The sequence below is a fragment of the Triturus cristatus genome, chromosome 1_2, assembly GCF_964204655.1.
Source record: "Triturus cristatus chromosome 1_2, aTriCri1.1, whole genome shotgun sequence".
Lineage (NCBI taxonomy): Eukaryota > Metazoa > Chordata > Amphibia > Caudata > Salamandridae > Triturus > Triturus cristatus.
The window spans coordinates 43,988,805-44,015,717 of NC_140580.1; the positions used below are offsets into that span (position 1 = coordinate 43,988,805).

General features: G+C 46.5%; 1 protein-coding gene across 2 annotated transcripts in view; it reads left to right on the forward strand.

Moving 5' to 3' along the window:
• Positions 1–980: 980 nt before the first annotated feature.
• The window catches only part of TPPP2 (tubulin polymerization promoting protein family member 2), a 41,299-nt gene continuing 15,366 nt past the window's right edge, over positions 981–26,913 (forward strand). Inside the window, exons 1-2 of one of the 2 annotated variants that reach the window (XM_085600752.1) lie at positions 981–1,137; positions 8,053–8,233. In XM_085600752.1, coding sequence (XP_085456878.1) covers positions 8,061–8,233 — 173 coding nt within the window. In that variant the 5' untranslated portion in view covers positions 981–1,137; positions 8,053–8,060. Of the gene's footprint in view, positions 1,138–6,912; positions 7,035–8,052; positions 8,234–26,913 lie in introns of those variants that run through there. The other variant, XM_085600745.1, reaches the window with a different exon arrangement.

A 26,913-nucleotide genomic window follows, 5' to 3' on the forward strand; every position in this document is an offset into this window, starting at 1 on the left:
CCATGGGCAGCCCCGCGGGCACCCAACTCAGCATGGGGTTGATCGCAGGGCCTGGCCTCCTGCTAGCCATGTGCCCAACTCCCTTCAGGCACCGAACACCCCCCTCCCCCAAGAACCCAACCCCTTGCTACGCATGTCTTTCAGCCGCACCCTCCACCCATCTCCCTCGTGGGTGCCCAACACCCCAGAGTGCATGGTGTGCGGCCTTCTTCAAGAATAAAGTAGTTACATTAATGTGAAAAGTGGAAGGATACCAATCAGTCAATGAAAAGAATGGTAAACAGGGGATACTCAAAGGGGGTGAAGGAGAGGAGCTGTCCAAATTAAGAAAAGAACAACAAGCCAACACAAGAGGAAAAATAGAAGCAAGAAAACGAGAGAGACAATAAAGCCAAGAAATAGCAAGCAATAGGCAGACTGTAAGCCCACGGTAAATTCCCACTATAGGTCTTTGGCAACCAGCTGTCTGGTAGTAGAAACCCAAAAAGAGAGAAAGAGAGAAAGAGGGATGTGAATGGTGATGAGAGAAAAAAACAGCAGTTTTGGAATCAAAACGAAACAGCCTGTTCATTGAGCATTTCCAGCACTCAGCAGCACCCATTGCGCCCCTGCACCTATGTGTTTATGTTTGTTCACAAAACAAACACTGGCTGCAGTTTGCTTGTCTGGGTGGTCAGCAGCTGCTATTTGATTGCCACAGGAGCTGTTGGACCTGGGGAGCCTCGCGTGTCCTGCAGTTCTCTCTTTGGAGGCAGTGTAAGTCAGGGCAGCCTGATGCCGGAAGGCGTGTCCACATACACCTATTCCGGCGCCGCCCCTCTGGCGCACGGTGACGCTGGACCTTTGTTTACAGTTGTCTGTTTGACCTTTAATGCAGTTCGTATCGGGCAATTCGCTCTGTATCTGGCCGAAAGGCCAGCGACCCCTGGTGTCCGAGAGGCGCCATGCAGCCGGTCCATTCCTCGGCTGGAGCCACCACCCTTTTGTGAAAACACAGACTGGCTGGCTGACTGCGGCAGCGCCTGCTCCCCTGATGCGCTCGCGCTCACGCCCTGTGATCAGCCGTTTGAGCATCACTTGGGCTGCCGCCTGTTCTCGTCATCCGCAGAAGCATTTGTGCTCCTTATAACTGCACCGGTAAGATTCGTTTTTAAAGTTATCTTTATTTATAAGGATCAAAGAGATAATACAATAGAGCATGGGGGTGATAAATAGCATTTTATTCTGAGTTGGATGTAAGTGACATGTATATTGTGTCCTGTGCTTGCTCGCGAAAAACATTGAGGAACTGTGGATTAAATACATGAGTAGCCCTGGAAATAGGAGTGCGGGGGTGCTGCAGCGCCCCAATAAATCATTGAAAGGGTTCAGATGGGGAAATGACAAAGCAGAGGCCTTAAGTTATTTGGCCAGAAGCATTCACTGTGTGTTAAAGTACAAACTGTACCCTGAAGGACAACTTCGTTTGACAGTGTGCACATTCTTTTAAAATAAAGGCTGCGTTTACCATCCCTTCCTCTTATTGCATATAAAGGTATTTTATAATTGTAACTAGTGGCCCTTGTACTGGGGAGCGAGTAAACGTAATCTACAGTATTCCAGATATTTTATATCACATAAGTAAATAAAGATGTGGTTGCTTTACAAAGTAAATTACATTTAACTCAAAATATATATCAGCAGCATGAAAAGTTCAATCAAGACATTGAAATCGGGGGAAGTCGCAGGGCAGCAACCCCACTTAAACATGTTTTTGTCTCTGGTTGCACCCCACCCTAAAACTTGTCCCGGCACCACTGCAATGAATGCCTTTGCTAGGAGTCAATGCCCGCTGCTTCTGAGCCGATGCTGTTTACATTCGGAATTCAGAGGTGTCGGCATTAGGAGGTGAAATGCTGCGGGCATCAATCAATCAATAACTGCCCGTGTTAAGGAGGCACGAACTCTCTGAACTGGCTTCTGTGAGTGTGCGGTTCTGGCGTGGACTACAAAAGGATGGTTTTCCTTCTTTAGGGGGTCGGTTGAGGCAGTTTTGCGGGTTGGGGTGAGGCTGGGCTGGGCAGAGCAGGGGGCGAGTGGTGGCACTCTTAGGGGCATATTATCTAAATCTTTCGCCACTTTAGCGGCACATATTGCCGAAAAAGCGGCGATTTTTTTATCGCACTATCAACAAGAACACGCTAACGTGCTTTAGCGCTTGTTTTCTTGAGATAGCTGCCGTTTTTTTTTGCTTTGCATGTCAGCGATATTTATCGCTAATGACATGCAGAGTAGGCGTTCCTCACCAATACTACATGAAAACAGTCGCAAACACAACTTCGCACTATTAACAATGCGGCACCGGACCCGCAAAGCGATTAAAAAAGCTGCGCTAACCGCGGTTATCGCAGGAATTTCACACCTGTTTAAAAGTTGACTTAGCCATCTTTTGTATTGGAGGTGGATTGTGTGGTTAAGTTCACACTTGCCTATTAGCAAGCTTTTCATTAGAGCTTACAAATTATCGCTTGGTTTCTCACGCTATTGCTGCTTATCGCCGTCTATCGCTGGATTTGAGTTTGCCTCTGATCAAAGCATTGCTAATAGGCCGCTAACACGTCGATGTCAACGAGTGATAGACGGCGATAAAAGAAAACGCGCTAAGCGCGATTTGCGATATTTATTGCATTCTGTTGATAATATGCCCCTATGTGCACATGACGGGTTGGCCGGTCCTCTTGGGTCGACAAACAGTCATGCGCACTTTACATGTTCTCCCCCGTCTGTGAAGTCCCTGTCTGATCTAAAAAAAACAGCGCTCAGACCAATCACAACGCCGCATTGCAGCCTTGTGATTGACTTAAGGGAGCCTGGGTGCTTCCTGCTTCCACAGACGGAAGTGGATGGAGGAGAGGTGATTTTTTTTTAAACCCCGCCCTACTGCTGCTTCCCGGGAGTAGCCGCCACTGCTTTACCAGTGTTGCAGGGGAGGGTTGCAGATATTGGCAATATGCCCAAAAGCCCATCAGCATTGCACTCTGTGAATCCTTGTAAAACCTTAGTGCCTGACAAACCAGTATCCTTGTGTGACCTTGGTGCCTGACAGATCATCACTGCTGAGCCCTGTGATCAGCTTCACTGTCAGACCTGAGTGCCCGACACTCTTGTGGAAACTGGTGTATAAATGTGGTTCGTATGTCCGCCAGCACATTCCCATTGCACCTTCTGTTCTTCTGCAACCTGACTTCCGGGTGGGGCTATGCCCACACATTCGCCTTTGCTGCTAAAGATTCTTTCGCCTCTGAGAGTTGCAGGCTGGCACAAGAGTCTGGCTTGTCGCTGCCCACTACCCACTTTCCCACCTGTCTTCAAACTGCAGCTGCTGCTCCTTCCTGGACTGGTGCCCATTGAACCGGCTGCATCCACCCGTGCGGAGCAGTGCAGACCCCTGGCCTGAACAAGCCACAAGGACTGCAGTAACCAAGACGGAGTCAGGTGTTGAACTCTGCTGGTGGCACCGACTTCCCCGAGATGCTGTGTTGGCTATAGTGACGTCACTGCTCCAAATTATCATAAAATGACAATCTGTGTTTTCTATTTAACGCCTTAAAAAACCTAAACTAAATAATATTTCCATTGTACCTGCATCCCTCAGAGAGTATCTTCCTGGGGAGAAGAGAAGAGTTACTAAGTAACACGAAATATATTTGGAGAATGCACAATGTAAAATGGAACTTATTAAAACATTGAGCACATTATCTTCATAATAACTGTAAAAAATAAAATAATATGAATAGTCATATACTTTACTCAAAAGAGTAACGCTGCCTGGATATTCTATTTATTATGAGTGATGCATGCGGTGAATGAACTAAGTCTTCCACCCACACGACCCTCCAAGAGTTAGTCTTCATTGCTTGCCTATGCTACCCTAAGAACGACGTCATTGGTGGTTCGGTGAGCTCACATTCAAGTCTGCTTGCAGTGTTTCCAAAGACAATGGCGATCCTTGCCAGACGGATTGCCTCACTTCCTTGAGTCACACAGGGCCCGGGCCTGACGCTGTCTGTTCGAGAGAGTTGCAGGGTCGTGCTGGGGGTAGTGGTTTAGGGTAGTAGAGTGGGGGTCGTGCAGGGTAGTGTTTTAGTGTAGGGACCGGCTTGGGGGTAGGTGCAGGGTCGTGCTGGAAGGAGTGTTTTAGGTTTTAGGGTAGTGATGTGGTGTTAGTGTAGTGTAGGGTATTGTTTTAGGGTTTAGGGTAGTGTCGGGGAGGTTGTGAAGTGTAGTGTTAGAGTGTAGGGTCCAAGAAGGGGGAAGGTCATATAGGGGGTAGTGTATTAGGGTTTGGGTAGTGTAGTGGTGTTTAAGTAGTGTAAGGTAGTGTAGTGTAAGCATGATTTTAGTGCAAAGTTTTTAATTAGCATAAACCATAGTACATTTATAACCATTTGCGTTATAAATGCATGCGCAGTAAAAACTTGCAAAGTAATGGTTTATGCTAAGTAAAAACATCGCACTAAAATCATGCGAAGTATCGACGTACATTCGTGGTAATTTGCCAGTGTTTTGCAACCGCAATTGCGGTCGCAAAACATTCATACATGGTTTTGCGGTCGCTATTAGAAAGGGAACGCCCCTTCCTAATAGCGACTCGCAATTCCTGAATAGCGAATCGCAAATAAATTGTGACTCGCTATTTAGGAATTGTACATGGCCCTGTGTACTTTTGCATTCGCAAACAGGTCGCAAACCCGTTTGCGAATGCAATTTAGGGTCGTACATCTGGCCCCCAGTATGTTAAACAAGGTTTACCCATAGCTACTTGAGATCATCTTTGAGTAATAAACCCCCATCTTGAAATCAACATGAAGTAATGCAGCCATATGCATTCTGAGTGTAATACATCCCCATCAAGAGGCCATCATCAACTAATACAACTCCATTCTAAAGTCACATTGGAATCATCCTTGAGTGACGCAGCCTCATTTTGATGTCTTCACAAGGTCATTCTGTAATAATGCAGCCCCATCCCGAAATATTTATAGGATCATCCTGGAGTAATCCAGCCTAATCCTGAAATCATCCTGTAGTAGTAAATGATCATCATGTGTTTCCCACTGAAGTAATCAGGAATCCATCCTGGAGTAATCCAGCCCAATCCTTAATTCATCCTGGTATCATCCTGCAGTAGTACATGATCATCATGTGTTTCCCACTGAAGTAATCAGGAATCCATCCTGGAGTAATCCAGCCCAATCCTTAATTCATCCTGGTATCATCCTGCAGTAGTACATGATCATCACATCTTTTCCACTGAAGTAATCAGGAGCTAATCCTGGAGTAGTTTCTCTGATGACTCGAGGAGTCATCTCATTTAAATATTCTGCCCTGTAGGCATACTTCAGGATGGCTTGGGAGGACTTCCCCAGATAATTGCAGGAATAGCCTGGCTGAAGTCATCAGATGAGTTCAGAATGACTCCAGGACGATCTTCCTTTTTGACCCGGGTGATGGCCTCTGTATTCGAGAGCCTCTAGGAGGGATTCAAAGGCTGCTGCTGCTGTGGAATGCTGAGTGTGTCTGCTGAGAGAACGCGTTGTCACGTGGAAGGTTGCTGGCCCGTGACGTGCTGGGGCCAGCCTGGCAGCCATCTTAGAGTTGGCGAGAGGATAGGCTCGCTGATAGACAGGCTCTAATGATGCTTTGGTTGTAACCAGTGCCTAACGCCGAGTAAAGAACTTATCCCTCACCTAAGTGGCCCCGGACTCTGTTATACTTCTGACTCTTCTCTCCAACTAAAGTAAATAGCTATATATAGTTGTCGGAGAGCGTATTAGAGAGTGAACGAGGCTGTGAGAGGTCGCCTGTGTTAGACAGGCAGTAGATGTTGGTCTTGGAGCGTCAGACGCTGTTTGTGTTACAGAATATGAGGTGTCTGTATTAGAGGCCAGGGGGTTCTCTGTGTTAGAGTCGCGGTTTCTGTGTCAAATAGTTAATGGCTGCCTTCGTGAAGGAAACATATGTCGCCTGTATTTCCAAGGCTGTCTGTGTCAGGACATGAGAGTGCAGAAGCTGAGTTTAGATGCAGATAAACTTCAAACACAAACGACAAGTATCTTTCTTATTTCACACCAGCCGTGATGTCACTTCCCTCTTTGTAGTGGCTATCAGGAGCGTTTCTCGCTGTTTCCTAGTGTTGTGTGCATGTTGTCTTTCTTTTACATTTGTAATAACGTTTCAGGCAGTTCTCTCGGATGAAGAGCGTGTCTATAAGGGAACACTCGCATCTTAGCTGAGAGCCGGCATCATGTGCATTATTGATTTATTAAGAAGCGGTAAAGCTTTCCTTTCTGAATCCTCACCTGAAAGCATAATTGGCCACGGGTGTTGTGATGCAGAGACGGTTTAACCCACACAACACGTTGTGCAGCGCTGTATCCCACTCACTCTGTTGGTCTTTTAAAAACGAAGTCACTAGACTGTGTTTCTCCTGTCCCATTTCTGTCCCCCTCTCCGCGCTCCCAGCTGTATATCCCGTTCCCCACTTTTGGATGTCAGCCCTCTTCTAATAGTGTGTTCTAGAAACTCGTGTGAGTTCCATAGCATAGAGAGTGTAATACAAGCCTGCCACAAAACACAACAGTCAGACTAACCCTGCGGAATGGCACAAGGAAGCACAGCACACAGACCGGACGAGGCAGCACTGTTTTCTGCTAAACGAGGCCCACTTTTCTTCACACAATCAAACTGTTGTCTGCCACTTAAAGAGTCAGTTTCTGAAGCATCAGAGAACTTCCCCCCACACATCACCAAGTCAGAGCCCTCCAGGGAAACCAAGGGCCCAGAGGAGTTGGAGGAGTGAGGGAAGATGTGAGGTCACAAAGGAAGTGGCATGACGTCACAGAGGTGGGGGTATGGCAGCTGCCATCACCCCTGGGCCTTGTCAGAGCAGCTGCTGCCATCTCTAGGGTACAGAGGCAGGGAACAGGGCCAGGCAGACACTGGAATATGACTCTCTCAAGTACGGGACCCCAGCACCAAAGAATAACACCAAGGTGAGCAAAGGCATATCCAAAAGGGGAGTGTCACGTGGGAAATGACTAGGATAAATGCCAAACAGTTGAGAGAGTAAAGGAGAGGCGAGGCATCGCAATACACTGACCTTACCAGCATTTCTCTGGACCACACCAGTGAGATTTGATGGCGGAGAACAGACTCTTTAGCAGAGAACGTTCAACACTCAGAAATCCACCCCCTGTATATGGCAAAACCTTAAGGTATCAGCCCACCCCACCAAGCCAAATATTAGGAAGCATGCTGGAGATGTAATAAGCCACAATTAAACAAGAAGGGAAACATAGTTAGTGAACTAATTATTGCTAGTCCAGCATCTATTGTTCAAAATCACCCTCAATACAAACCCAGGCACTATAAATATGAGGGACTCTACACAACCAAACAAGGGACCTTCTAGGAACATAAGGTGACCCAACTGCTACCCATGGTACTTATGAAAAACCACAGCAGAAGTAACCAGGGGAGGGGCACACTAGAGTATAGACAAAAACCCACCGCAACATCTACAGAAGAGGAATGCTACAGCCACTAGAGCCTGCTTCCACCATTTGCTATCATACTTATTAAAAACACAACATAAAGGGCACACAAGAAATGTGAGACCTGCAGCAGAAACAACCTTTGTGGGCAGTCTAGAAACATGAGACCATGGCAACAAAATAAAGACCCAAGAGGCAAACCTAAGACATGAATCTCTTCTCTGCCCACAAACCAGATTAAGCCAACTCAGAAAGACGAACCCCCAGCTTGCCCACTAGCGAGACCGGGCACTGAGTGCCCATATAGAAATCTCAGAGCCCTCACAGAAACATCCATGAATGATGTGCATGGCCTGGAGTGACTGGGATTTCAGACACAGCAACAATGAATTCGATCTTGGTCTTGAGCGGGAGTGTGCAGCACGTGAGACTGGGAGATGTTTGGGGGCAGTGTGGGGCAGGACTGTTGCTCTGTGATCTGTAATCTGTCCTCATGAATGTTCTGTGTTCTCCCCAGTAATAACCATGTCGGCGGAGCTAGAGGCGGCCTTCCGTAAGTTTGCCGTGCATGGCAACACAGCAGCGACCGGAAATGACATGACAGGGAAGAACTTTTCGAAGCTCTGCAAAGACACGGGCGTCTTAAATGGGAAAGATATTACCAGCACTGACGTGGACATCGTATTCAGCAAAGTCAAGTAAGTATGTGTGTGACAGTGGGGTTTGCTGGGCATGGGTTAGGGGCAGAGGGTGTGAGGGAGAGAGGTGGGCAGGAACCTCATCTTCAACAAAGACCGAGCAGTGGGCAGTGCCCAGTTGTATTTTAGGTGAGGGCTGGGGAGGGGCAGAGGGTGTGAGGGAGAGAGGTGGGCAGGAACCTCATCTTCAACAAAGACCGAGCAGTGGGCAGTGCCCAGTTGTATTTTAGGTGAGGGCTGGGGAGGGGCAGAGGGTGTGAGGGAGAGAGGTGGGCAGGAACCTCATCTTCAACAAAGACCGAGCAGTGGGCAGTGCCCAGTTGTATTTTAGGTGAGGGGTGGGGAGGGGCAGAGGGTGTGAGGGAGAGAGGTGGGCAGGAACCTCATCTTCAACAAAGACCGAGCAGTGGGCAGTGCCCAGTTGTATTTTAGGTGAGGGCTGGGGAGGGGCAGAGGGTGTGAGGGAGAGAGGTGGGCAGGAACCTCATCTTCAACAAAGACCGAGCAGTGGGCAGTGCCCAGTTGTATTTTAGGTGAGGGCTGGGGAGGGGCAGAGGGTGTGAGGGAGAGAGGTGGGCAGGAACCTCATCTTCAACAAAGACCGAGCAGTGGGCAGTGCCCAGTTGTATTTTAGGTGAGGGGTGGGGAGGGGCAGAGGGTGTGAGGGAGAGAGGTGGGCAGGAACCTCATCTTCAACAAAGACCGAGCAGTGGGCAGTGCCCAGTTGTATTTTAGGTGAGGTGAGGGGTGGGGAGGGGCAGAGGGTGTGAGGGAGAGAGGTGGGCAGGAACCTCATCTTCAACAAAGACCGAGCAGTGGGCAGTGCTGAGTGGTTTCCCAGGTGAGGGGTGGGGAGGGCACTGTAAGAGAACCAGCACAGATATAGTCATCATGTTTAGCAAAGTTAATTGAGGATGCATAGTCACTGGGCATGTCAAATCAGAGACACCCAGAAGGGTGCACATGCATCACCATGAACTTGGATATCTGTAGTGGTCTGGCTTCCAGATGAACGTGTAGCAGAAGTAAATTCAGCAATTAGATGCAGCAACACTGGTATCCATACTACTACTACGCGGCCTGGGAACAACTCCTCCCAAACCCACCAATTCACAGAATAACATTATATAACGACATTCTACAAAGGCATTCATATACTAAAGGTAGAACAATTTATGCCACCACTAACAACTTCATCACAAACTACTCTCTCTCTTCCGGTCAGCGATCCACCCTCCCACTCTTTTTCCTCTCTATGAGACACATCACTAATCGACCCATCTCAGCTAGACTCCTCATCACCTTCTTTGTCCTTGAGCAGCTCCTTGCCCCTTCAGCCAACTCAAACTCCCTGCCCAAGACTGCACCGCCACCAAAACACTTCCATCGCTCCCATCATCCTCACAAAATGCAAAGTGGATGAGACAGACCTTACCATGACTCTACAGTGCCGAATTGGACGACATTATCAACACCTATTTAGGTTTGGAAAATCTTGATCCAGCCTTGGAGACTCTCAGTCCACTGCACCCACTGCCCACTTTTAACATGAACTAACTTTATCATGTTACCGTTGAATACTTTTAGGGCCTTCTCATGCCCCCCCCCCCCTTTGAACTAAATTGGGATCATTTGCCAATTTTAGACCGCTGCATTGGTCATGGATGGATCTTAAACAATGGAACCCTTCCCCTTAATAATACAACAACGACTTAGACCTTTTACCTCACTTTTCGTAAAACAACGCAATCATAGTTGTCTTAATTTCCTCTCTTGTCCTCATTAACAATACAGCAATCATTTTCACTGCTACTGTTATGTTTTCTCCCATCTTTTATCTTGAAATACTCTTATATTAATTTGTAACCATAAACAAATATTTTTCCTCCTGTCAACTGCTTGCATGCAGTGGAAACTATTCTCATGGCAATCCCTCTGATAACCCCCTAGGTCTTGTTCGTTCTATATAAAACTAGAAAAATTAAATAAAAAAAGTATCACACAATGGCAGCTTTAACGTTCCCTTTTTAAATAACTGATGGCACATCGTCTCTTAAAAATACTTTGCCCAAGGAGCAGAGCTTAGACTTGTCCGTATTTACTTTCATCACCACCTCTAACCCAGGCTAACTTGACAACATTTCAAACAAGCATTGGCATAGCCAATAGGTCTCGCCTTTGGGACCTTATAAGTGTTTAGCCATGCAACAGTTGCATAACTAAACACTTATAAGGTCCCAAAAGCGAGACCTATTGGCTATGCAAAAGTGAAAGTGATCGCGATCAAACATCAAAGCGTCCGTGCGTCCGCGAAAGTGAAAGTTATCGCGGTAAAAGTGGCGCGCGCTTTTTGGAGCCCTCTCAATAAGTCTCGCCAGACCAGCGCATGCGCTGGGTCAGTCGAAACCTAAAAACACAATAATATATTTACTTACTTCATCACCAGTGCGCATAGGTCCCATAATATCAATAGGCAGTTGTTACTTTGCATCCTTTGACATTCGGTAGGGCGTATTGGTGGGGTGTTTGGCAGGCATTGTCTACACATTCACATTTCACACAACTTTTCACAAACCTCTCAATGTTCTTATCGCCTTATCATTGCCAGGCCAGAACAACAAACCTTTAATTAACTCATCTTTAGTTGCTAATGATACACATATGACCTTCATCCTAACAAATTTTGAGCACAAATCTTGTGCATGGTTCAACATCTCTCCTCCTAACAAAAAGTACCTAGCACTTATTAACTCATCTCTAACTGCCCACAAACGGCTTTCCTCAGTGGCCAAGCATTCCTTCTCAGAGCACACATGACTCACTTGTCTTCTTACTGATTGGTAGCATCCTTGCTGTACTCTTTCTTCCGAATGGCTTGCTCTCCACCATCATTCACCAATGCAACCCTACAATCATAAAAAAGATTCATCCAAGGGCAATTTGCATCCTCCATAAAAAAAGAAATCAGCCTGTCTTTTTCACACTGGGCCCATACACAACCTAGTAAGTGGAATCTGGAATCCTCGTAGATAATGTTGCTAGTCTTGATGGAACATGCAACACAGTCCATGGGGAGGATGGTTTGTCAAAGGCTTGTGATCCTATTTTTTGTTTTATTTATGGTTTTCAACTAACAAACATAGCAGTGTCGTCAATGACATACATTCCACACCTTAGGCACAATAAATTACTTCTAGAAGAGGCAAAAAAAATGACAATGCAAGAATAGGCATGATGGGGGGGTGGGTGCATGGGGCACCTCAGGGGAACAATGCAGCGTACAATAACTGTGAAATACTAACAACGCAGGGGAAGAACATCTCCAGAAAAGCAAATAAAGAAGACATGGGGGGTGGGGGGAATGGAGCCATCTCCTAGATGCAGGTAGGTGGTCCTACAGTGGTGGGTCTGGCCTCCTGTGTTAACAAATAGTCACTCAACGGCTGAGAAATGTCTTTAGGCCTGGACGTGGGGGGCGGCAACGTTGCACAGACCTCGTTGGTGTGGTCACAGGAGACCAGGACCTTTAACCAGGCAGAGCTGATGGGGACTCTGTTGCTACCCCAGCATATTGCGATCCTGTGCTTGGCCAGCATTAACATCATAGCGATGAAACACCTAACGCTCAGCTGCAAGGGCTTGACATACCCCAGCAATGTCATCATAGGGTCTGAGTCAATAGTGAATCCCACCATTTCAGATAGGGCATCCAGGATCACGCCCAATACATCTGGATGATAGAGCAATTCCATGTGAGATGTGCGAAGTTTGCATGTGCGGCATCACATTTCAGACAGTTGTGGGAGCACAAGGGGTCTATTCTCGCTAAAGGCTGCAGTGTTGTGTATGTACGGTTCAAACATTTATAATGCAGTAATTTGTCAGTGTTTGATGGACACAAGCGTTGTATGAGTGCAACAGAATCTCCATACATTGCTATGGGTTGGCCAAGATCATGCTCCCAGGCCGCTCGTGCCCCCACCACAACCCCACCACAACCCCGGACTTCAGTGCTAGGCAGAATTGAGAACGCCAGGACACAAGCTGTGAACTGTCAGTCAATTCAATCAGCAAGATCAGGGGAGGAAAGTCATCTGATGCCTTCAGTTATGAAGGCAACTGGTCCCGCAATGTGCCCTGAAGTCATCTTCAGATGAAATAGTCCATGGATTGTTTTTGAGTGGCAGGGAGGGGTAATAAAGCCTTTCAGCTCCCAAGTATTCTTGCAGTCTCGCCCACGCACAACTAGTGGTAGCAAGCATATGGATGTCCCCGGATCACAGGTGAGTTCTAAGGGCAAAATGGAGGATAGAGGAATCCATCCCGCCTGGTCACATTCTGGCCTGAGGTAAGGAAAGCAGGCATCAGGGTTGTACCAATTGTACGCAAAGTGGCACTGTTCAACCAAGTAATATAGAGTGAGGTACACCAAGGCTTCCTCGCCATATTGGGAGCGTTAAAGTGTCCCAGCGAATTAGTGGTTGGTGACACGCCCAAACCAATCAAATTAGAGGACTGCACAAGGAAGAGTAGAAGTTGTTGGTGAGAGATATGGGGATGTTTAATGACAGATACAGAAATTCCGGGAGGACAACCATTTCAATTATGGCGTTGCATCCAGCCACATACAGCAGCAACGTAACCCACCATTTTACCTGCATGGTACGTCTGTCAATTGCCAAGCCGTAGTTGGGGCAGACCATCATCTCCCTGTGCCTATGTAAGTTAATGCCAAAATATTTGGGAGAGCCATCGCACCATTTAAGAGGATAGTCCAGGACACAGGGCACCTTAGCGTCAGTAAGGGGAAAGAGTTCCGACTACTTCTAGTTTATGGAAAGCCCGGACAAGATGCCAAACCTATTCCATTCCTGGATGAGGTGGTGGGCGGAGGGAAGGTTGGTATCCGGGTCCCAAACAAACAGCAAAATGTCATCCGCATACATGGAGACAAGCAGCAGAGCAGTAGGGAACCACAACCCTCTGTACATAGGGTGCTTTTGGAGCTGGTGAACCAGTGGGTTCAGGGCCATAATAAAAAGCAAGGGTAATAGAGGGCAGCTTTGCCTAGTCCCCTGGAGATGGATAATGAGTCCGTAAGGGTTCCATTCATCAGAAGCCTGGCCTCTGGATTGGAGTATAGGAGCATAACGAGATCCTGAAAACCACGAGGGAGCCCTAGCTTGGTCAAGGTCGCCTTCAGGAATGGCCACTCTAAGGAGTTGAATGCCTTTTTGGCGTCGAGGAGCCCAACCTTCCGGTGCCAGGGATTGTCAATAGCAACTTAACAAGGCATTGTTCGGAAGGGGTAGAGGGCAGATGTGAAACATCAGTCAGCCACAGAAGTACTACCCGAGAAATGAAGCAGTAATCTATATGGATCCAAACATTGTGTGGGGCCGAATAGAATGTATAGTCCTTGTCATGAGTGTGTTGAGTGCGCCATGCATCCCTCAGCTGGTAGGTGTCCATGATGTCCTGCAGGACACGATGGGCACAAGGCTTGCCACATGTATGTGACCCAGAGGAATCTATGTTTGGGTCATTTGCCATGTTAAGGCCACTGCCTATCAGAACAAGGTCATCATCAGTTCTACCCATCACCACATAGAGATCCTGGAAAATCTCGGGTAAGTCTGTGTTGGTTGCATAAATGTTAATCCTTAGAACTGTGTTACCTGCTAGCATGCCAGTCAGAATCACATACCTCCTCTCTGTGTCTATAACACTGTTGTGACAGATGAAAGGGACGCTCTTGTAGATTAGGATACAGCTCCCTTATGAGTATAAACTGTACTATGCAAAATAGTGATGTCCCCCCATGTATTTGCAAAGGCAAATTCACTCCTGGGCGATAGATGCATTTACTGAAGGAACGCTAGTTGTACATTGTGCCTAGTCAAGTACAAGAGTACCTGCTTATCCTTCCTGGGGTTGTTAAGTCCCTGGATATTCCAGGACATACAGGCGAGATTGAGCCCCGTGGATCTCTATGGTGGATCCCCATGAAAAAGGAAGTCATGGGCAGTGTGTGCAAAAGGTGCAATAAATATGACATGATGCGATAACTCAGAGTGATGTACCGAAATATGGCAGTGAGGGGCGAACAATCCAGGGCATGACCAGTAATGATAATGATGTTAATAAACATCATCACCCAGAAGTCACGGATCTCCGGACATTCCCATGCGAAATGCAGGAAGCCTGCATGCGGTGCAGCACAACTCAAACAGTGCGGGTCCTCCACTAGCCCCAGTCTGTGTATTCGTGCAGGTGTATAATAAATTCTGTGTAAGAACTTGAAGTGAATCAATCTCAATCTGTTATTCAGACACAGGGCCCTGGATTGAGTACATCAGAACGACCACTGTTCCTCGCTGATTTCTACATTGAGGTCATCTGACCAAAGCTGTCAAGCGTGGACAATCTTGAATGGCACTGTGCATTTCATGGCACTGTAAATGTGCGTGATCAGTCTTCGTGGTGAGGGGTTAGTGAACATTTCCTCAAGTAACGTAAACACAGGAGGAGCTCGCAGGAAGGTGTTGTGAAGGTCACGCATAATTGCTCAGAGCTGGTGATAAGTCATGGCTTCCAGAAGGGACGACAAAGCATCCTAGAAAATGTGTTGATAAGTGACAAAGGTGTTGTTGAGATATGCCATCCCAAGGGAGGTAAACTTTAGCCGGCGGAGGCGCACACGTTTTCCAGACTCCAAGGCAGCAGGGATCAATGGCTGTCCCAGGATAGGAATGGATGGGGTGTACAGGTGAGGCAGGTGTGTTCTTTTATGCAGCTCATTCCACGCCCAGATTGTGCAAATCACCATGTCCACCTGTCGCCGTGCTCTGCAGGTGGGGGCCAAAAAGCTCAATTTGTAGTGGACAGGGAGCCACATGTTATGCCTTGGGGGCCGTGTGGGGCTGAGTGTGAATAGGGTGTAACCAGAAATGTGCAAAGTGTGCTTGCTCACTGAGAAAATAGAGGTCCATATCCAGTGCATACAGGTTGCCCTGCTGAAAAGGAAGTGAAAGAATTTCCCAAGACAAGCAAGATTGTCTGCCAGCCTAGGCTAATTAAACTAAACAAGACCAGGGCTACAGGCAAAAGCAGAGGTAATAAGAAGAAGGGGCAAATTAATAAAAAGTTTAACTTGGGGAAGAACACCATTTTAGCTATTGCCAGTCTGCTACTCAAGGACTGTGGGAGTTTTGACCATATAGGCACCCAATCCTCAAGCCATGACATCAGTCTGCTGCAATTATCTCTCGACCGTTCCTTCGTGCTTTGGTTAAGCCAGATCCCCAAGTATCGAACTGAGTCAGGGGCCCAAGTTAGGAGAAAGTTGGTAACGAAAAGTTGCACAGTATCAGAGAGTGGGAATAATATGGACTTCGCCCAGTTGATGTTGATGCCTGCTATGCCGCCAAAGCGGATAAACTCCCGAAGGAGTGGGTCTAACTTTTCGGATGGAGTCTGTATACATAGAGTGACATCCACACACATGTAACAAAGGACCAGCCTGGGTCTGAAGTCAAGGCCCTGGACCGAATGGTGCTGTCGCAGCTGGGCCGCAAGCAGCTCCATCATGATAGCAAAGAAGATGGAGGATAGCAGACACCCCTGGTGCGTGCCCAGACCAACTGGGAAGGGGGAAGGGGGTGAGATTGTGCCATTGATCCGTAGGCGTGCACCTGTCAAGGTGTAAAGCATGTGGATTCGATGAATGACTTGCGACCCACACTAAGTCGCTCAAGAAGATAAAAAAGATATGAGCAAGTCTAAGGCCTTGGAGGCATCGAGGAATGCAGTAGCAGCCTGTAGGTTCGGGTCAAGTGTGTGAAGGAATCAAAAAGAGGCGGAGCCGTCCTCTAACCAGGGCAGCTGCACCGAGTCCAAGTAGGGGGCCAAGTCAGAGGGAGTAGCGGGTTGAGAAATTGTGTACAAATTATTATAGAACTCAACCATGGTGCATTAGACTGCCTCATTACCCACCTGTACGTTTTGTTGGTCAACCAATACATCGACTACGTAGTCACTCGGCCAGGGTCTTTGCAACAAACCAGCCAAGGTCTTGTCTGTCCTCTCCCCCTCACTGAAACGTCTTCCCAGATAATGGGTCTCCCGAAGCGCCTCCTACTTATACCTTCCAATGTAATTGAGTAGGCCCATCTCGCCAATGTTGAAATATTGGAGTACCATGGCCCGAATATGCGATTCCAGATGGGACAGAGTCACCCGGATCATCTTTGACACCCCAGCCTGTTTGGCAATGCAGACCTCACGAGTGACCACTTTGAAGGCCTCCCAGAGGGTAGACGGGAAGTCCACCGATTGTGCGTTTAGGGTGAAATATTCCACAATTACTTCCTGGACCTCATGACAGAATACCTAGTCCTGTAAGGCCCCGGCAGCAATTCTCCAAGAACAAGCATGCAGGACAGCGTCAGGTGGACGCATCTTCAAGAGCACAGGGGCATGATCAGACAACATTTAAGCAAAATGTCCGACATCATGGTCCCGAGAAACAAAATCCCCGGTAACAAGCCTAAAATATATTCTGAACCAAGTGTTTGTGTAGAAGTAATGCTGTGTAAATTATGAGTGAGCCAAACGTCAGTCAGGCTATTATCGGCTATGATTGCTTGGAGCTGTGCAGCGGACTGTGGGTGGCGAGTCGCACTGGATCTGTCAGCTGTGGCATCTAATAGTACATTAAAATCCCCTGTCCATTAGTGCCCACCAGTCTCCAGACCTCAGCGAAGAAGGCAGGGTTGTCTGTGTTGGGGCCGTATACAGTACAAGTATCAGCAGGCTGCCATGTAAGATCCTGACCAGTATAACATATCGGCCCTGTGGGTCTCAAAGCACTGAGCGCGTGTGCCATTGTAAGCCTCTAAGAAGAACTACGTCCACTCCCCTAGCATAATTTGAGTAGCAGACCACATGCTTCTTGCCCAGCCAATGCGCCCTCAGGTGTGTCAGTTCTGAGTTCATCTAGAGAGTTCCTGCAAGAAGTATATACCGATTTTGTGGCACTCCAAATAGGAAAAGACTTGTCATGCCTTGCGTCTGTCATTCATGCTGCTAGCATTCCAAGTCAAACATTTAAGGGACGCCATCAGGGAACATAGTGAGTGCAATCAACAGACCCATATGGGCAAGTGCTAGCTATGTAGAGGGATAAAGAAGGCGATGTGTGCAAAACAGGAAGGAAATTAAGCAAACAGAGAATAGTGTCAAAACAGTGTAGCAAAACCCACACCCACTTTGGTCCCCCAATTGGACCAAATGTGACCATCCCACCTGCCCAACAATCCCCAATTTACAGTCTGACACATCTTGGAGGTACTCATCCTAGGGGAGTGGGAGGGGGCGAGGGAGCAGCCCAACACTCTCCCAGCACAGCAAGCGCTGGGTGGTTGGAAGAAAGAGTTAGTTCAGCTATGGGCGAGCGCATCTAGCCAAAGGTAACCGCTATATTTTCCCACCCTTGGGTATAGGGATGTAAGATTAAACAACCATGCGGCAGGCGGGTTACTGAGGGAAGTAGCCGGGGCCCAGGTGGTAGCAAGGTTCTCATCTTTCAGTACCAAGTAGCCTGGGCCTAGGCGGTAGCACGGTTCTCATCTTTTAGTACCAGGGAGATTAAAAGCATTCAATCATTGTCTCTAAGCCGGTCATGGCCCAAGTCTTCAGATGAAGGTGGAGGGAGCTTCCCAGCTGCCGGCAGTCCCCTGGCAAATTCAACGGCCTCCTTTGGGTCTGTAAAAACATATGTTTTGGCCAGGTGTTGTATGCAAAGTTTAGCAGAATATATCAAAGAGTATTTGGCATCTGTTTTTTGAAGTGTTCGTTTCACCGGAAGAAAGTCCTGTCGGGTGAACTGAACGGCCATGAACAAGTCCCGAAAAAAGGAAATCTTGCTCCTGGAACTCGAGTGGACAACGTTCTCTAGCAATAATTCAGAAGCCTAGCTACAATCGGCTTGACGGGAGCACCCCGTGGAGGTCGCTGACCCAATGGTCTATGCACCCTCTCAACAATCAGCATGGGGGCAATGCTTCTCCTAAGAATGTATGTAACTGTTTTTCTACAAAGTCTTCGATGCAGCCCATGGCAGTCGATTCCGGTACACCCAAAATATGCAGATTATTGTGCCGGGATCGTGCTTATAAATCTTCATTTTTATTCCGATTGTCTTTAAGAAATTTCTCCATCTGCAGCAGGCGATCCCCTGTAGAGGAGTACGAGTCTTTCACCTCAGAGGTACGATGTTGAAGTTGGTCCAGTTGCCCCTCGTGCCAATCAACCTTTTCTTTCAGACGGTCAAAACGATCTGCCAGCATGTCAATTTTAGAGTCAATGGTGTGCAGGCTTTGCTCAAGGTTCATAAACACTGAGCAGATATCGGACTCCGGGGCCAAGTTCGCACAGTCTGGCAGCTCTGCATGGGCTCCTCCTGCAAAGACTCCATGTTGCGTGTCGTCTTGCGCGGCTCAAATGGCAGCCTGGACTGCCTATTGTCAGCATTTCCCATAGTGGTGGCTGCCACATTGTGAGCCCTGGGGCAGAGTGGTAATATGCAGATAAGACAGGGGGAACAAGGCGAGATAATCGTGCCGGCTGGACAACTCCCCAGCCTGGAGAACCACCCTATAGGTACAATTAAATTTGCATAAAGGATGTTAGGAGTGAGGTGCATTCTATATGGCCTGATTCGAGGTGGTGTTCTGATTATTTAATCTGGAGGGATTGGGACCCGCCACCCAAGGCAGCAGGGCAATATCTTCTATCTGCCACAGGCCCGTCACCGCAGAGTCCCGCCTCACTCCGAAAAGGCCACCATGGGGGGCATGAGCAGACAGGTGACGGCCCTCAGGATCCAGTGCTCAAGGGCAGGGTCAGCCGATTACTCCAGTCCACACTGCTGCAGACCAGGGGCCATCAGCACTATGTGAGAGGTCCACTCCCCCAGCCAACCTCACTACAGTGAGTGTGCCCTGTTGACACAAGTACAGCACCCCACAGAGGCTCCCCAAGGCACCTCACATCTTTAAAGCATATGCGTCCCTCCAGCAGGGAGCGTCCCCCGTGAGAACAGATGGCCCAGGGGATACAGCCAACATCGGGACCAAATAAGTGCAACATTCCCCGTTGGGGCATGAGCAGGCCTGCGGCGGGATTGATGAAGGGGAGGATGGTATGTGGTCCAGTCTCCAGAGTACATACAGCCCCTTGGCTTGGGTTATGGCCACAAAGTCCAGCAGGCCAAGGATTGTGCAAGCTTCTAAGGGCCAGACAGGTGTCCGTACAGCCCTGTATGCTGGCTCAAAACAGCCCCCCCCCCAGCCCCAGGGGTCCCCACCAGGCAGTAGGGGTCGAGTTCAGACAGTGTGGGCCTGCGGCGTAGGGGTAGAACAGGGGCCCAACTGAACTGACCAGGGATCCAGCAGCAGGGGGCCCTTTTCCCTCCACTACCACAGATCTTACAGGCTGCAGGAAATCACCCGCAGCACTCACTGCCTGAGCAGCCTCAAATCCTGAAGCCTCCGCAGCAGTCCTGGTCTGTCTCATAGGGGCCGCAACTCAAGCTGCGGCAAGCGGCAACCTCCACAGCGCAGCAGTCCTCTCAGCGGCGTTCAGCAGCCGCCATGTTGGAAACCTGGCTGCAATACAACCAAAGTCGCAGCTCTGGCGCATCTGCTGCAATCAAGCTGGCAATGGCATCAGAGGGATCTGTGCATCATCCGCAGGCAGCGCTGCTTCGCGCTTGCCCCAATGCCACTACTAAGTGCGGAAAGTTGCAGGATTAAGCAGACCAGACCTAGCTTAGCCCCCTCATTAACATTGGAGCTTCACTGCCGTGCCACCATCTTGGTCGACGGCGTGGCCATGCCCTGCTTGTGACTCCATCTTTAAATGAACTTCATGCCATGCACAAACTGGCAGAAGTAGCCCATTTTCCTCCTACATGCTAAAGGTTTGCATTTTATAATGAGTATCTGTCTTTTGCTTGTGACAACGATAGTTTTGCAAATGTAAAAATATCTTCATTTCCATGCTATAAACTTCAGTAACACAACAATCTTGCAGTGGAGGAGGTCCACATATTGGATTCTTACTTGCATAAAATGCTACTTGACATTCCTCAGACTAATCAAATTTTGCCTTTCCTTTATGTAGTTTCCTCACAGGGAAAGATTTGTCTACAAATTTTAAAACCATGTTTAGAATAAAACTCAGCCTTTCCTAGAAATTATCTCAAATAACATTTATACTGTGTATAAATTAGCATCTCTTAGGCCTTATTCTATTTCTTAAGGCCACCGGGGGCGGCTCCTCCGTTGGAGGAGGAGGAGCACCGCCCCACTTAAATGGCCCCCAAAGCCCAAAAGATGGAAAGTAACATGGTAATTTATTACCATTTTATTTTTCATCATCCTGTCCTGTCCTGTCCTGAACTGAGTGTCAGGACAGGGCGGGGCCTGCTGAGTGGCAGCAATCGCGGCTACCTGTGCACTTAAGTTTAAAGTGCGCATATCTCTTTGGCTGGCCGTCTTGCGATGGCCAGCCACACATGTGCACTTTAAACCTCTCAACCCAGCTGTCTTAAGATAGCTGGGTTGAGAGCAAGCGCAGGCATTCAGTGCATTGCTAAGTGCTGACAGAGGCCGGTCCCACCAACCAGGGCGCTGGTCTGATACTGCATGTGAGCAGCGCTAGGATTGGGCAAGGGAGTTTGCTGGTGCCCGCTCTGCAGTCAACGGTCCCACAGAAGAAAAGGCCCAGAGCGAGGAAGATGTGTAAGGTAAGTGATTTTGTTTTTATTTTTTCATTCTATTTTCACACGCACCCACTTGCCCGTACCCCCCCCCCCCCCACCCCTCCTTGTAGATGCCAGCTGCCACTGAAGGCTTCATACCCAAATACACCACTTTGCTGACAGCAAATTTACATTTTGAAAATTCCACTGTCAAGCCTTTTCTTTCTAATGTATTCAAACCGTTTTCTAATCCCGTGTTGTTTTCTCCTTTATTTGCACCCATAAATATAATTTTATCCTGAAAAAAGTTCCCACTTGTTTCCTGTTAAATTAACCTCTGGAGCACATCAGTGGTGGATGCCAAGCCAAATGGCCTTCACCCAAACTGGAAGTATCCCACAGGTGGAAGGAATCCTCTATGTTTGCTGTCAGGATGTAAAGAAATCTGGTGATAGGTGGATGATAAATCAATAGAAAACCATGTGCCCTCCATTAACCATTGTTAACAGCTCTACAATTTTTTGTAGCAGAAATCTGTCTATTTGAATATTGTTATTTAAAACAAGAAGGGCAACACCGAGCATGACCTTGCCTTTGTCTCACCTCAACACCAGCATTGGAGCCAACCGGATCGAAGACTCAATTGGTTTTTATTATCACTTCTTTCTTACATGTCTCTGGTTCTTTAAAAACTTAATCTCTCAGTTATTAGAATTTGTCTTGATTTGTGAGTCTTTGGTTCAACATCACTCTTAAGAACTATTCGTTACATAAAGCCTTTTAATTTTCCTATTTCAATACTAAACACTTTGGGAAATTTATTCAACATAGCTGACCTGTGTTTTCACTCTCAAGAATTATATAAAACATTTCTTTGGAGCATCCAGTGTAACACTGAAGGCTCTCTCTTGACCACACATAAATTCTATAGGGTTTAAAAAAAAAGGAAAGGTAAACTACGATATTCAAAAATATCTGTAGATTCACCACTGTGAACTCTTGGGTTTATGTCAGAAAGTAACAAGGTATATCGTATTTTCTTCAAGAACTTTTCCTTCTTCTTTTTCCTGTGTAATGGTCATGTACGGAGAGCGCTATTCTTCCTGTTCTATCCCATGCATTTAGAATAGCACTTCTTTGACCCCATTATGATTAGAAAACACAAACTCTTCACACTCTTCCACACCTGCCACTGAAAGTCTTCCCCTTTCTGCCAGTGAATGATAGCACCAAGGAAAATGAGTTGATGCGATGGTTCATTTTTTCACCTTTTATTCCACGTGCATGCCACAAAAAGAAAAGGAAGGAAAAAACCAGTATCTGCTAAATGTGGTGACCCTATGCTAGCAGGAAAATACATAAAACTCAAAAAAGTGCTTGAGAAAAGGCAGATGTGCTGGAAAGCAGTGCAAAACCCCTTTTAGTTTTACTTCACACTACAGGAAAATATGATAACCTCTTAGTCCACTTCCTTGCTACTCATTGAGGAATGTCCACCTTCTCAGACAAACGTGTCATCCTTTTTTTTTTTTTTTTGTAAAAAAATTTTTATTTGCCAAAAGAGAAAGAAAAAAAAAAAAAGAAATAAAGATTACATAACATGGCATAGCATCAAAGAAAGGGAAAACATTTACAATCAGTAACACTTAGTCCCATTGTAGGCAGAGCCAAATTCGTTCTACTCTAGTTTGGGAGGAGAGGCCCCTAGCCTTTGCTAGGGCAATCTCTAGCTCATATACCCCTCTTACTAACTGCCAAAACTCCGCAAGCGTTGGAGGTTTAGGCTCAATCCATTCCCTAGCAATACATAGACGACAACAAGCCATAATAATAGAAAATAAGGCAGCTGATATAGAGCCTGAGTCCTCTATTAGCCCCAAGAGTATTTCTTTCTCAGAAATAATAATGTTACTTCCTGACAGGTTGCATAACTCCTTTGCGATCGATGACCAAAAAGCAGAGAGTGCTGGACACGTAATAAACATATGTCTAATGTCTGCAGCAGAAAGTAAACATTTGGGGCAGTGGGATTTAGGTATCACATTAGGCGTAGCCCATTTAGACATAACTTCAGGCGTGTAGTACAAAAGAAATAACATACGGTGTTGCTGAAGTTTTAAATTAATGGAGGTAACAGAAGTATTAATAGTCAAAAGTGACCTATGCAGATCTACTGTAGTAATACTAATTCCAAAATAACGATTTAGTTTTTCTACAGCCTGAACATCGTCATCGGCTACACCCATAATTAGATATTTGTAGATTTTTCCTATACAGCCCCTGCCCTGAAGTTGTAAAAATGAGCTTGCAGATTCCCCCAGTGTATTAACAGTTACTAAACCTTCCCCGTTAATAAAAAAGTCTCTAATTTGCAAAAATTTTAAGAAAGAGTGGTTCGGAACCCTAAATTCATCTCTGAGAGAGGTAAATGATCTAAATCCGTCCTGATCATACAGTTGCCCTAACTGTAGTATACCGCAGCGTTGCCAGATCTTCCAAGCCAAATCATCAAATAGGTCCCCTAAACAAGGGTTCCCCCTTAGAAAAGTACTTGTCAAACGTGTCATCCTACGTGGCTGTGATTATATGATATAAGGTTCTAATATTTGCAAATAAAAGGAACTATTGGTCTTTCATTTATATTTCATCAATACATAGTTTAAACACACAAGGATGATAAAAAATGCATGGAAAGAAGAAAACATTTTGCAAAGTAATGTATTCTATATTGTATTGTACAGTATAGAATGACAACCCTTGCAATAAAATGCACTTCTTTTTAGTCGAATGTGCTACTGTGATCAGGTAAAAGGCCACCGCTCACAGTGCAAACAAGCCAATGGCTACCTTATGCTGCATGCTGTAGTGGCAAGAACAAAATTGTCAATGATAGTTAAAAAGATGAATATATGAACAGGGCTGACTTAAAGACCCTCTATGATTTTGTTCGATTACATGTGGTTGGCGAGATAGCTGATAGCATACGCTTTTAGGCCAGACCTAAAATCTGCGGCCCAAAATTCAGGACCAGACTTGAGGGAATGCCTGCAAAGAGTGTGCTGCTATGAACTGGAGGTGGTGAGGTAGGCTACACTGCTGGTTGAGAATCTGCCTCATGAGTTTGAAGAACCAAGGCCCAGCTGCGGTGAGGACTACGCCTGAAACGTGGATTGCTGCTAACACTGGAAATGGTGCTGCTGCCCAGCCTCGCTCCAGCACGACCGTCGTCAAGAGTGAAGCACTCAGTAAACCCTACAGAGCAGTGCTTTCCAAATTGTTTAGAACCCCAACCTCATTTTTAGAAGGACAACCTTTTGCTAGCTTTAACGGACTTGAGGCGGGGTGATTTTTTAATGTAACTAAAGCATCATGTGGTAGCACACAGTCATTTATAGGGAGCACATTTTTCATTGAAATGGCCACAAATTTTGCACAGACATACAGTTTTACTTCTATAACTATATAGTGCAAAAATTATAATGTGTCAAAATCGGGTTTCAGTGAATATCATTTGTGCATCACCAAGTAAAGTGTTTTGATTTGATCCTATTAAACCTGATAGAACCAATGTACTTTATATAATTTATACCCAGGTTCTGAGGGACACAGGGTCAACCCATTGTTTATGAAATAAAATTGATCCTATTAAAGTCTTTGTTCCATCACACTTAAGAGTTACTCAAATTGTTCTTCATTTTTGCTTTCCAAACTGCTGAATGTGTACAGCTCATATAAAAGTATTTACATTTTGTTGTGCATTGGAAGTAAATGCCATCTTACAGCCTTTTCTTTCTAACTCCCTCTACACCAGGAAGATTGTCTCATAATTTACTATACTTTTGTTTCTTTGAATCCACATGTTAAAAAACATAAGCTAATTTCTCATAAATTATAGCCTGACGTTTGGACTCAGTCTTTTCAGTGCAGCAAATGTTGCAAGTATAGAATTTAAATGCATCATTATTTATTGCTTGGACTTTGCCGACTCACCAACAAACGGCTCGCTTTGGAAAACACTACTAAAGAGAGATGGGATCAAAAACATCTTTCTGTCTAGCTCTGAAATGGCAAGCAAAGAGCCAGTGGCGTAACAAAACTTGAGGGTGTCCCTCTGCAAAGTATATACATCTCCCCCCATGCTCTCGGCCCAGTCCGCAGCTCTATGGCCAGTGCCTGAGGGGGCCCCCGGAGTTCGGGCCCCCCGCACTTAGGAGGCTGGGCGGCATTTGTTACACCACTGGGAAGGGCTTACGGTAGCGACAGTATGATCTCTCATGATCTGTTCCTGCCTTTCTGCTTGTCCAATGTGCTCTTTCCACTCTACTGAGACTGACATGTTGTTTAGGGGCTGAGAATCACGCCTTGACCCCTATGTGGTTCCCCTGAAGCTTTCGCGCTGACCGCAAAGGTTGTGTCTTATCCCTGTGGTCTCCACACACCTCTCCCCCTTTTGTGACGTGAAATTGACCTGCGGTGTGTCCAATGCCATGTAGGACATCGGTCTTGAGTATCAGACAGACTCAGACCCTGCTACAAACTGCAGTCTTCTGCCTACTCCACTGCTGGAGACAGAACTCCAATCATGTGTAGTAGAGCTCCGCGGCCCCTTGGAACAGCCAACTTGCAGAAGTTGACTTCTGCAAACACCTGCACATGACTTTCTGACCATGGCCCACAGATATGACACGCATCTGCATGACTCCACTTTTACACCTAGCCTTGCTTCCGTTGATGCACATAGGGTTGTCCTACATATTTGGTACTTTATTTAATTTTGCAGTTTTATTATTTATATAGATTCGAACTTGGCCCGAGGGCATTACACGCTTTATACGAGTCCCAGATAATATTACACAAGATCAGATCATTATTTTTATTGTTTTAGGCACAAGGAGATTAAATGATTTGCCGAGAATCACAGGATGTTGATTCAATGCCTCGTTCCTCAGTTCCAAGGTCAGCAGCTCTGTCCATTAGAGCACATCTCCTCCCTCTTTGCACCATTGGGTTTCATCTCCCCACTGTGCAGTATTCATTTTATAAACCTCTTGAGCCCTTACGATAAAATGGATGCTGCCACGTCAAAACTCCAAAAGTACAAGTGAGCAGGCCCTCACAGCTATGGGCAAGTATGCATCACGTGTGCATAACATGCTTACCGCCTTCCTCCTCCTCAGAGAAGACAAGAGACTTTTATGAGTGGGATTATATATAGTGCAGACTATGTTGTGATGCACAGATGAGCACATGACGTGGTGTAGATAAGACAGTATCGGAGGTGAAGCAGGGACGTCTTTGAAGGATTTTGGGGGCCCAGGCCAAATGTATTTTGGGAGCCTCTCTTTGGAACAGCTTTGAATTTATGATCCAATTTCAGCTCTTTCATGCCCTCTTTGGCCAGGTCACTGACCGTGCACAGTCAAACTGGTCCAAATTCTAGATGTGTTTACATGTAATATTGAGGGATAGTGACTTGTGTTTTCAATACTGCAACACAGAGGCAGCTCAGTAATATTAATGCAAATAACCCACGGGACACTCTCCCATTTCTCATATGTGAGGTTGTGTTTTGATCTAAAAGAAACTTTTTTTTATGGATGTTGCGTGAAATAAAAACAAAATTTCTTTGCAAAATGTCTAATAGACTCACACATCACTCACATTAAAAATAAATTAAAGGAAAACGGTATTTAAAGCAATTTGTTTAAGAATTGTTCAAGGTCATCAGGGCAAGACTGCAGAACAGAGCTGGCTGTATCAGCCCCCCTCCTTGAAATGCTGGGGCCCAGGACTAGAGCCCACTTTGCCCATGCCTTAAAACGTCTCTGGGGTGAAGGTGTGTGTGTGTGTGTGTATGGGGGGCGCTGCATTCATTTGAGACCAGATTATAGAATTCCGGATGTGACAGGGGCAT